General features: G+C 37.9%; 1 protein-coding gene across 1 annotated transcript in view; it reads left to right on the plus strand.

Moving 5' to 3' along the window:
- The window catches only part of PRKCI (protein kinase C iota), a 77985-nt gene that overhangs the window by 42986 nt on the left and 22315 nt on the right, over positions 1-12684 (plus strand). Inside the window, exons 5-8 of the mRNA XM_081085927.1 lie at positions 827-912; positions 2513-2653; positions 6216-6270; positions 7419-7477. Of these exons, the coding sequence (XP_080942053.1) occupies positions 827-912; positions 2513-2653; positions 6216-6270; positions 7419-7477 (341 nt within the window). The remainder of the gene's footprint in view (positions 1-826; positions 913-2512; positions 2654-6215; positions 6271-7418; positions 7478-12684) is intronic.

Below are 12684 nucleotides of genomic sequence, written 5' to 3' on the forward strand. Positions count from 1 at the left end.
ATTTGTGTATTTCTTGATGTGTCACCAGTGTATTATTTTTGGCAAAATATTTATTACTGACTCTAATGAGGAAACAGATAAATCCAGAATGTAGAACCTAAGACAACTGCCTCGACTTAAAAAACAAAAAAAATCCTCAACCTTATGGAAAACAAACAACAACGTTGTTTCATACATGAAAGAGACAAAAAGGTATAGCATCCTTGCAATTATCATTTTCTAAACAGTGACAATCCAAATGCAGTGCCTGAATCTTGATTAGATCCTGAAGAGAAAAAGGAAGCTATGAATGACACATTGAGGGCAAATAGAGAAATTTTCATCTGAACTTCATATTAGGTAATATTAAATTAATGCTAATTTTCTAAGATATGGTAATGGTATTGTGCTTAAGTGGAATTAGTGGGAATGTCCTTAATCTTAGGCAATGGGAGTTTAAGGGTGAAGTTTAAAAGGATATCTGCAACTTACCTTTAAGTGATTCAGGAGGAAATGTATGTGTAAATAGAGAGGAAAGCAAGTGCTTGCTTAGGTAGTACATATACTGTGTCAAAATAAAATGTTAGTAATTGGTAAATCTTGGTGAAGGATGAAGGTGTTTATTGCAAAAACAGAAAAGTAATCATAGTTACTGAAACATTTATATTCCATGGGCTATATTTTCATCAAGTCCCTTGATGAATCCAGTTTATTTTTTTCACTTTCAGGTTTTTATCGATATAAATTATTTTCTTGCTATCAATATCATGAAAAATATAACAGACTTAATTATAATAATGGTTTTTATACACACTTGCTCTTTTTTAAACTCTCAATCTCTTTTCAGAGTCCATCTACCGCAGAGGTGCACGCCGCTGGAGAAAGCTTTATTGTGCAAATGGCCACACTTTTCAAGCCAAGCGTTTCAACAGGGTAAACCTTAGTTTGTTGAATGTTGATAATTTGAGAAATCTATTTTTCCCCCTCTCTATTATGAAAGAAAGGTAGTCTTGTTATTCCCTTTAAAGGAGTAAGGTTGCCTAACATTCCCAGTTTATGCAGTACACCTGTTTTCTTGATGTAATTTTTAATAGAATCTCCTGTCACTCTTAAAAATGTTCCTGATTTGATGATTAGTTATATGGTTGCCCTAGCTATAAGAATGTTCTATTTTTTAAAAATTTTTTTCTTTATTGATTAAGGTATTACATATGTGTCCTTATCCAGAATGTTCTATTTTTAAATATAACTCCAGATACTCATAAAATAAACAAGTTTTATTTTGCAAATCATTTAATATTGTAATTTTAATATTCACTGTTTAGAAAATAATTGCAAACACTTCTCTAGCTTTTACTATGTTTCAGGCACTTTTCCAAATGCTGGACATATACTAATTCATTTAATCCTTACCACAATCTTGTGAGATAGGTACTATATATTTCCATTTTATAGATGAAGAAACTGAAGGGTGGGGCATTTAAATAACTTGCCCAAGATGAGAAAGCTAGTAAGTTGCAGAGCTGGGGTTTGAAAACATTTTATCTCCAGAAGTTCACATTTTTAACTATTCTTGATAACTCTAAAACAATGGACTCCCGTTTCCATTTTAAAACTGGTGCCATGTTCCGAATTCATTAATGTAAATAGAAGTCACCACCCAAGGTACCACTGATAATTAAAAAGCTTTGACCCTGGCTGATCTGACTCAGTTGGTTGAGTTTTAGCCCTATGCACCAAAAGGTCGGTTTGATCCTGGTCAGGGCACGTGCCCAGGTTGTGTGTTGGGGTATGTACGGGAGAAAGCTGATTGATGTTCCTCTCTCTTTTTCTCCCTCTCCCTTCCTCTCTCTCTAAAATCAATAAAAACATACTAACAACAACAACAAAAAGCTATAAAATGATAAGTCACTTTAGGTACTGCTCTTTAAGAGAGCAGGGCTTTGGTTTGACCTCTGAACAGTCTGGAAGGTTTATTTTTGATTGAGAGTCTTTGTACTGTATTTTCTGCCGTATGTTTTCCAAGTTTACTCAATTTTCCTATTTTTATAAATCTAAACCTAATTATATGAAGACTGAAAAGTCTTGGACTTATAACAAAACAACATGTTGCAAATTTCACTCTCTCTTTAAACAGTTTTTTTTATTAGTTTTTAGAGAGAGAGGAAGGGAGAGAAAGAAAGAACCATTGATGTGAGAGTGAAACATCCATCTGCTCTCTCTTGCATGCCCGCTACTGGGGAGCAAGCATGTGCCCTCACCTGGAATCAAAAAGGCAGCCCTTCAGTGCACGGGACAACACCCAACCAATTGAGCCACATGGGCCAGGGTTCCCTGTCTCTTTAAAACAAACTCTCTTTTCTGTTTATTTTTCCCAGACCATCATAGCTTTGAAAAAGTTATGTATGATGAAGAGAACTGAATTAGAGAATAAAGCCACTTATTTTCACTATTTTATGAACAAACTGTTGGGGAATGATTATGACTTTTTTTTTTGCTGTTTCACTGAATTCTTTTGAATTACTCTTTCCAGCGTGCCCACTGTGCCATCTGTACCGACCGGATATGGGGACTTGGACGCCAGGGATATAAATGCATCAACTGCAAACTCTTGGTTCATAAGAAATGCCACAAACTTGTCACAGTTGAATGTGGGCGACATTCTTTACCACCGGTAAGACACAGTTGTCTTCTTTATTTTTAATAGAGCATTTTTTATAATCTTACTAGAACAGAGGTCTAAAGTGTGTGTGTGTGTGTGGCGGGAGGGCGGCGGGTGAAGGAATCACAACTCAACAGTGTTGTTATAAATGTGGGTAGGAATATTTTACAGTCAGCTCACATATTGTGAATTTGGGAATTGTCATTACAAATTTGTTTGTAGGTTATAGTTTTATGTTTAGCCTGATATAAAATCCTCTGGTCTAAAGTAGGAAGATACAGGGAGAAGCATTTAAGAGATTCTTTTCTCTCTTTTTTTTAATAATATATTTTATTGATTTTTTACAGAGAGGAAGGGAGAGGGATAGAGAGTTAGAAACATCGATGAGAGAGAAACATCGATCAGCTGCCTCCTGCACACTCCCTACTGGGTATGTGCCCGCAACCAAGGTAGATGCCCTTGACCGGAATCGAACCTGGGACTCTTGAGTTCGCAGGCCGACGCTCTATCCACTGAGCCAAACTGGTTAGGGCTCTCTTCTTTAAGCTAACCTCATTAGTTGATAGCTCCCATTACTCGAGCATGGACACTAAGCACAGATCAGGTAAGAACAGTCTTTACGTTTGCTATTTAAACTGTCAGATTAATTGAGAGTTTTGCTTTTAAAATTTTTATTTTTCACTTTCTTTTGTTCGAATATATTTTTATTTATTACAGAGAGGAAGGGAGGAGAGAGAGATAGAAACATCAATGATGAAAGAGAATCATTGATCGGCTGCCTCCTACACACCCCCTACTGGGGATTGAGCCTGCATCCCAGGCATGTGCCCTTGACCAGAATCAAACCCGGGACCCATCAGTCCACAGGACGACGCTCTATCCACTGAGCCAAACTGGCTAGGGCTATTTTTCACTTTCTTTTTTAAATCATCACTTGAGGATATTTTTCCATTGATTTTAGAGAAAGTGGAAGAGATAGGGAAAGGCAGAGAAAAATACAGATGTGAGAGAAACACATCAATTGGTTGCCTCCTGCACATGCCCTGGCCAGGGCCTGGGCCAGGGAGGAACCTGTAACTGACTCAAACCTTTGATTGGAATCGAACCCGGGACTCTTTGGCTGACACTCTATCCACTGAGCCAAACCAGCTAGGGCAGTGATGCGAACCTTTTGAGCTCGGCGTGTCAGCATTTTGAAAAACCCTAACTTAACTCTGGTGCCGTGTCACATATAGAAATTTTTTTATATTTGCAACCATAGTAAAACAAAGATTTATATTTTTGATATTTATTTTATATATTTAAATGCCATTTAACAAAGAAAAATCAACCAAAAAAATGAGTTCGCATGTCACCTCTGACACGCATTTCATAGGTTCGCCACCACTGAGCTAGGGCTTCACTTTTTTAAATATGCAGTAAAAACATGTTCATTATAGGAAAAAATAGACTACAGATGAGTAAAGAAAAATTAAATAAAAATTTCCCATGAAATCTACCATCTAAAGGTCATTTGTATAGATCTTTCCATAAAGATTTATATGTATAAGCATTTAAAATTTTTCCATGTAGAAAAAATTTAAACATATATTAAGAGTAGCTGGAACCATGTAATGAACTTCCATAATACCAATCACCCTGCTCCAACAGTTATTAATGCACAACCAATCTTGTTTCACCTATACCCCGGCCAATTTAACCCTGTGTTATGTTGAAACAAATCCCAGACGTGTTTCAGAATGTACCTCTAACAATAAAGATTCTTTTTAAAAACTAAAAACCAAATTCCTTATGTCAGATATCCATCCAGGCAATGTTCACATTTTCAGTTGTCTCATAAATGTTCTGTTTTTATAATTTTCATTATGAATCAGGATCCAAATGAAGCCCATATTTGCAATTGATTGATACGTCTTCCCTATTTTTAAATATACCGATTGCTCTCTCTTTATCGCCCTCTCTCCCCTTCTGTGTGTGTTGCTCTCTCACTCTTGCTCTCTCTCTTTCCCCCCCTTACAATTTAAGTGTAGGAGAAACTCTATTGTCATTTAGTTTTGCTTAATTTTTCTTTTGCTTTTTTCATGGTATTGTTTAAAATATTCCTCTTTCCTCTTTATTTTCTGTATATTATAGTTGGATCTAGAGGTTTGATTAGATAGTAGGCTTGGGTTTTATTTTTGTGGGTTATTTTTGAGACTACTTTATCAAAGGTAGAGTGTTTATACATCAGAAGGCACATAATGTTTGGATGTCTCATTCTTTTACATGCTTTTTAACAAAAGTGAAATCATATGGGTAATGTTTTCTAACCCATTTTTCTTACTGAATAATATATTTTTGTCATCTTTCTATATTTAGCTACCTATCTCCTCATCACTTTTAGCATAATATTTTGTTATATGTCAATACCATAATTTTTTTTAACCTGTTCTTCATGATTGAACAGTGGAGTTGTTTTCTAAATTTTCCTATGAAGAAAATCATAATGAACTTACTGGTGAACAAATCTTAAGAAGCAGTATTGGGTTAAAGAATATATGTATTTAAAAAGATCTGGATGCCTCCTTCTAAATTGTCTTCTAGAACGATTATACCATGTTTACTCATAGTACCTTCTTTGAACAAAGATTATTAGCGGTGTCTCTTTGGTGTTAGAATTATGTAGCTGGTTCATATAAGCTTAGATGTGGGTTTGTACAAGTTACGGAGGTAAAAATCCAATCTTAAGGAAAAACAGAAGGCCAAAAAGTATGAACATAATTTCTCCAGGTTACTATTGATATTTGTGTGTGTATTCCTAGGTGATGGATGACTTGTGTCATCCATGAATGGAAAAAAAAAAACACAAGTGGGACAGGGTTAGTGATTATATTTAGAATAGGTGCTAAATGCAGTAAGAAATTCATGAGCCCTATCTTTAAGGCAGCCTTAAAATTATAAATGTATAATTAATGTTCCTTCTCAGGTTCACCTTTTCTTGCTGGTATTCATTAAATCTGGGTCCAAGATTAATGAATTAGTAACATTTTGGTTTGGATTAGTATTATCCTAGGTTATTGACAGTGGTTAAGTCATTTTCTAGGGGGTATTTCTTTTTCCTTTCTTGGTTCACTGACACCTTCCCACAAAATTTTACATGGAATTTCAAGAGGTGTATAGACATCTTGAAATCCATCTCTGGGCCTCAGCTAAAGAAGTCAAGTACTAGAGACTCCTCCCAGAGACTTAAAGTGTATATCGAGCTTGAAAGAAGATTAGGTAGTGTATAAGAGAAATCAGAATATATAGGAGAATAATTTTTATTTCTATTTGATGGCCTGAAAGTAGTTTCGTGTGTTCCTTCCGTTATCTGTAAAATGTGACATTACCTCATTTATAGGAATATTATATGGTGTCAGATAGTAAAATTAAAAGCAAATTAAATATAGTAATATAGTTCTCATTATAAGTAATATTTTGTCAAATTTATGTGTTAATATGATGTGTCTCATTAAAATAATGCTCCAGAATTTATAGAGTTATTGGGATTTAAAAAGAATCCACTAAGTTGCTGTTTCTTTGGAAATGTTTCTAGGAACCAATGATGCCCATGGATCCGTCATCCATGCACTCAGACCATGCACAAACAGGTAAAAATGACACCGTCATGAATTATTGTTCATCAACAAAATATTGTTCAAAGACTTCTTTTTTTTTTTCCCATTGATTTTTCCCCCCAAAGACTTCTTTAAGTGACTCTTACACCTAAGTTTAAAAACATTTCTGTTCTACCCACATAAAAGCTAGGTAACCATATTTTATGGTGGTAATATCATCACAATATTTAACATACATTTGACATTTTAAAAAGACAAATATGTAAATTACAACAAATGACTATTTTCTCTAATTCAGGTTAATTTTGTTTAAGACCCCTTTAAATTCAGCAAACCTAGTTTTTTATTTTTTTTTCCCCAATAATGAAAACATACTGATTTTGTGGGCCATGTTGACTCTGTTAAAGTGACCTGTTTTTATTAAAAGCTTTGTTATCAGAACTAGAAAGTATGTAAAAGATATAGAGATGCAGTATAAAAATTCAAAAAAGATCATGTGAATTCAATTGTGAAGTAGATACAAACGTCAAATGTGTATCTGGGAAGTTTAAGGAGCAATTAAATGGGATAGAGAAGCCTAATAGGGGATGAATCAAAGAAGGCAAAGTGAGGACTTTTCTGAAAGGACAGAATATAGTTAGTCTCTTGTTCATAGCAGAAGCTGGTTATATGAAATGCAGGCTTTTTTTTTTTTTTTTTTTTTAATCCATGTGGCTTCAAGGAATAGAAGCCTAGAGTACAATCTTGTCAGTTCTTTACTTCACCTACGTGGTGCAGCAGTTAGGAGCATTTTAAGTATGAAAGAAGTGAGGAATGCAAACCAGAGCCCCCTGCTTCCATGCCTCACTCATACTAAAATAATCAAATGGGTTTAAAGAGTCACCCTTATAGAGAAATTGATTAATTTGTAAAGAAGGAAAATATTTTTAAAATAGCAAAAATATTTGGTAAAATCAGCACTTGGTTACTGATTGTTTTTTGCTCTCCTTTACCCTCATTAAAGATTAGGATTTAATTCATATTTATATACACTTTGTTATTAGTAAGACAGCTACTTAATTTTAAATGATCAAGACCAGAAAGAAAAACTAAAATAATCAAATCAAGAGAAAATTTTAAGTCAAACTGAGCTTAATGGATGCTGTTTTTCTCTTTTTTTAATGTTTGGGGTTGGCTTTTAGTAATTCCATATAATCCTTCAAGTCATGAGAGTTTGGACCAAGTTGGTGAAGAAAAGGAGGTAAGTTAATTAGTCTTTTTTAAAAAAATAATTATGTTTAAAAGTAGTTTTTTAAATAAAAATGTTTAAGATAGTTGTTCATGTTAGTTTATTGAAGGTTAATTAGTCTTATTGTACATTATGCCATGAGCTTTTTTTTAAAATCCTCACCGAGGATATACTTCCATTGATTTTTAGAGAGACTGAAAGGGAGGGGGAGAGACAGAGAGAGAGAAACATTGATGTGAGAAAGACACACATGGATTGGTTGCCTCCCTCATGCACCTGGACCAGGCCTGGGGCTTGCACCTGCAATGGAGGTACATGCCCTAGACTGGAATAGAATCTAGAACCCTTCAGCTTGTGGGCTGATGCTCTATCCACTGAGCCAAACTGTCTGTGCCATGCCATTACCCTTTTAATATGACAATGTAAAAATATGACAAATTGAGTTGCTTAGATTTTTCTTGTTTCTGTCTTTTTTTTTTTAACTTGAGTTTTTTTTGGTACTTGGGTTCTGGCTAGGAAAGAATTCAGAACCAAGAAGACCCAAATTGTAAGAGAACATTTATTTGGTAAATCAAAGAGGTAGGAGAAGTAATTCCTAGAAGAAATGGACTTAGGAAACAAGTTATGGAGATAAAGGAAAGGCTGTTGGAGCTTGGGAGTGAGGAAGCTAGTGGTAACATGCCTGGAGCAGGGAGTGGGAGGGGATGTGAAAAGCGAAAGGCATGGGTGTGCTTCTGGGAAGGAGAGCCTTTTCTTGTTTCTTGAGGTAGGCTTGCGTTTCTGTGAATTTCCCTCTTAGGACTGCCTTCACTGTGTCCCATAGATTTTGGGGTTGTGTTTTCATTTCATTTGTCACAGGTATCTTTTGATTTCTTCCTTGATCTCGTTGTCAACTCATTCATTGTTTAGTCTCCATGTTTTTGTGTATTTTCCAGTTATTTTCTTGTAATTGATTTCTAGTGATTTCATACCACTACAGTCAGAAAAGATGCTTAAAATTATTTTAATCTTCTGAAATTTATGAAGACTTGTTTGTGACCTAATATGTGGTCTCTCCTGGGAAATGTTCTCTGAGTGCTTGAAAAGAATGTATATTCTGCTGCTTTGGGGTGAAATGTTCTAAAAATATCAATTACATCTATTTGGCCTAATATGTCATTTAAGGTTGCTATTTCCTTTTTTTTTCCCTCCTCTTTTTCCCCTCCCCTTGACCTTCCCCTAGCCTCCCATACCCCCCAGTGTCTTGTGTCCATTGGTTATGCTTATATGCATGCATACAAGTCCTTCAGTTGCTCTCTTACCCATCCCCCCAACCCTCCCTGGCCTTCCCGCTGTAATTTGACAGTCTGTTCGGTGTTGCTCTGCCTCTGTATCTATTTTTGTTCATCAGTTTATAATGGTCTTAATTATCCATAAATGAGTGAGATCATGTTTTCTTTCATTGACTGGCTTATTTCATGCTATTTCCTTCTTAATTTTGTCTGGGTGATCTATCCATATTTGCCAGTTGGGTGTTAAAGTCCCCAATAGTTGCTGTTGATCTGACCCTATACTTCCATCAATATTTGCTTTATGAATGTAGGTGCCCCTAATTGGGTGTGTAAATGTTTTCAGGGTGATATCTTCTTGCTGGGTTGATCTCTTTACTATTATGTATTGTCCTTCTTTGTCTCTTAGAGCCTTTGTTTTAAAGTCTATTTTGTGTAATAGAAGTATTGCTACCCCAGCTTTTTTGTTTATTTCCATTTCCATGAAATATCTTTGTCCATCCCTTTATATTCTGTGTGTGCCTTTTGATCTGAAATGAGTCTCTTGTAGACAGCATATGTATGGGTCTTGTTTCTGATCAGTTCAGCCACCCTGTGTCCTTTGATTGGAGCATTTAATCCATTTACACTTAAAGTGATTGTTGATAGGTATATAGTTATTGTCATTTTGTTATTCATATTTGTTTTTCTTTTTTTCTTAAAGAAGTCCCTTTAACATTTCTTGAAATACTGGTTTGGTGATGATGAATTCCTTTAGCTTTTTCTTATCTGGGAAGCTCATCATCTCTCCTTTGATTTTTAAATGATAGCTGTGCTGGGTAGAGTAATTTTGATTGTAGGTCATTGTTTTTCATTGCTTTGAATATTTTATGCCAATTCCCTCTGACATATAAAGTTTTTGTTGAGAAATCAGCTGACAGTCTATGGGAGCGTCCTTGTAGGTAACTAACTGTTTTTCTCTTGCTGCTTTTAATAGTTTCTCTTTGTCTTCAGTCTTTGGCGTTTTAATTATAATGTGTCTTGTTGTGGGCCTTTTGAGGTTCGTCTTGTTTGGGACTCTGTGCCTCCTGGACTTGTGTATCCATTTCTTTCACCATGTTAAGGAAGTTTCCAATCATTATTTTATCAAATCAGTTTTCAATCCTTGCTCTCTCTCTTCTCATTCTGGTTACCCCATGATGCAAATGTTGGTATACTTGATGCTCCAGGGGTCTCTTAAACTGTCCTCATTTTAAAAAATTCTTTTCTTCTTTTTCCTGTTCTGATTGGGTGTTTTCCACTGATTTGTCTTCCAAGTCACTGATTTGATCTTCTGCTTTATCTAACCTACTGTTGATTCTTCTAGCCTATTCTTTATTTCAGGTATTGGATTCTTCATTTATGATTATTTTTTTTAGGGTACCCATGTCCTTTTTTATGTTTACTCTCTCTTTGTTGAAGTTCTTACTTAGTTTATCTATTCTTCCTCTAAGTTCATTGAACTCTGTACCTGGTAGATTTCTTGCCTCCATTTGATTTAGCTGTTTTTCTGGCATTTTCTCCTGTACTTTCATTTGGGGTATGTTTTTTTGTCTCCTCATTTTGGCTACCTCTCTGTGTTTAGTTTTGGGTACTGGGTGGGTCAGCCATGCCGTCCAGACTTGGCAGGATAGCCTTCTGTAGTAGGTGTCCTGTGGGGCACAGTGATAGTCTTCCTGGCCACCTGAGTTGGATACTCCAGGATATGCCTTGTGTGGATGGTTGTGCCTTCCCATTGTAGTTGAGCCTGGATTGCTGTTTGTTTGTCAGTGGGTATGGCTGACCCTCAGGCTGAGTGGCTGTGAGGAATGCCACAACCACAGTGATATTCACCCCAGCAGGGCTGGGGTGCCTGCTGAGACCATGCTTGGTATGTGCCATTTTTGGAACTAATTGGTTGGTGCTCTGTTGTGGTCTTAGGCTGGCCAGCGGGCGTGTTGGTTCTGGAGCCTGTTGTAAGGAGCTTTGGTGCAGGCGGAGGTCATCTGCTACCTATGCCCAGCCCAGGGACACCTGGTAGAGCTACAGAGTGATCTGAGGTTGGCAGCTATGTGTGCTGGGCCCAGAGGTCTATGGAAGCGGGCAAGGTGTAACCTGAGGTTGGCTACCAAGGCACAGGGCATACCAAGGGTAACCACCATCTGCCTGGGGCCCGCAGACCTTGGGGGATTTTTTAAGAACGCTCTTGGTGGGAGCTGAGGTTGCCTATGAGGCACAGCCACTGAGAGAGCCAAGGCAGTGTGTGAGTTGGGTGGAGTGGGGTCTTAGGGTGTCACCACCGTGGGGCAAGCATTCTTCACCGGGTTAGTGCAGATTCAGATTTGGTGCCCACCTACCTCTAAAGCAGTGGTTCTCAACCGTCTGGCCCTTTAAATACAGTTCCTCATTGTTGTGACCCAACCATAAAATTATTTTCGTTGCTACTTCATAACTGTAATGTTTCTACTGTTATGAATCATAATGTAAATATCTGATATGCAGGATGGTCTTAGACGACCTCTGTGAAAGGGTCGTTCGACTGCCAAAGGGGTCGCGACCCACAGGTTGAGAACCGCTGCTCTAAAGGCTGTGTTAGGGGAGGGTTCAGCACAGGGACGTGGTGGCCCTCACCCCAAAGCCATACAATTCACTTTCTCCCCGTATGTCTTATGCTGTGTGAGCTGCTGGCCCTTTGTGGAAGCTCAGGGTGACTGCCTGTGAGCGATTGAGTCTCTGTGCGGGCCCTTTAAGAGGACTGGGCTTTGAGCAGCCTTCTGTCTGACCTGGAAGGAATCCCCTCAGAGCTGGGTGGGTCGGGATCTCAGTGAGTCACCAGGAATAGGTGAGTGGTGTTTACCTGTTTAATGCGGATTCAGATTTGGCACTTGCCTGCCCCTGGAGGTTCTGTGAGGGGCGCTCAGTGGGGCTTTCGCCTTGAAGACACACAACTCAGTCTTTCCCAGAATGTCTCTGGTGCCTTTCGAGCTGCTTACCCTTTGCTGGAGCTCAGGGTGAGTGCCTGTGAGCGAGTGAGTCTGTGCACGGGCCCTTTAAGAGAACACCTGGGTTTCCAGTTGCCCTCCATCTCACTCTGCTGGGACGGAATTGCTGCTGGTTTCACATCCAGCTGTTGCAGGGACTACTCTTCCTGGCACTGGATTCCTGGGATAGGAGCTGGTGTGGGGCTGGGGCCCCTCGCTCCTAAGAGGCACGGACCTCTGCTGCGAGGCTGTCCCTCCTGACTCTCAGCTGCCACATGTGGGTGTGGGGCCAGCCTGTTTCGAGTCTCTGCCTTTCCTACAGGTCTTGATGTGGCCTCTTCTTTATGTCCTTAGAGCAGCTCCGTTCAGCTAGTCTTCAGGTAGTTCTCCAGGTGGATTGCTCTATTTTTTAGTTGTAATTTTGATGTGGGAGGAGGTGAGCACAGTGCTTAACTACTCCACCATCCTGACCAGAATCCGTTTGACATTGTTTTGCTAGTCTATTACTGGTTGTTCTAGGGCAGGGGTCCTCAAACTACGGCCCGCGGGCCACATGCAAATACAAATATTGTATTTGTTCCCGTTTTTGTTTTTTACTTCAAAATAAGGTATGTGCAGTGTGCATAGGAATTTGTTCATAGTTTTTTTTTAAACTATAGTCCGTCCCTCCAACGGTCTGAGGGACGTTGAACTGGCCCCCCGTTTAAAAAGTTTGAGGACCCCTGTTTTAGGGATTGCATCTTACATCCTTAATTTATTTAAATTCAATAACAATTACTAATTATACTTTTCCCATTTCCCATCATATACAAGGACCTTAAAATACATTAAATTTACTTACCCTCCCTTTCTGCCTTTGGTGCTATTTTTGTCACATTTAAAAATGTGTGTGTGTGTGCGTGTGCATGCGTGTGCAGTCAATCCTTATTTAAGTTTAATCTATATTTTATTCTTTTTTTCTACATTTCTTCCT

This window comes from Myotis nattereri (assembly GCF_964212035.1).
Source record: "Myotis nattereri genome assembly, chromosome: 3".
NCBI lineage: Eukaryota > Metazoa > Chordata > Mammalia > Chiroptera > Vespertilionidae > Myotis > Myotis nattereri.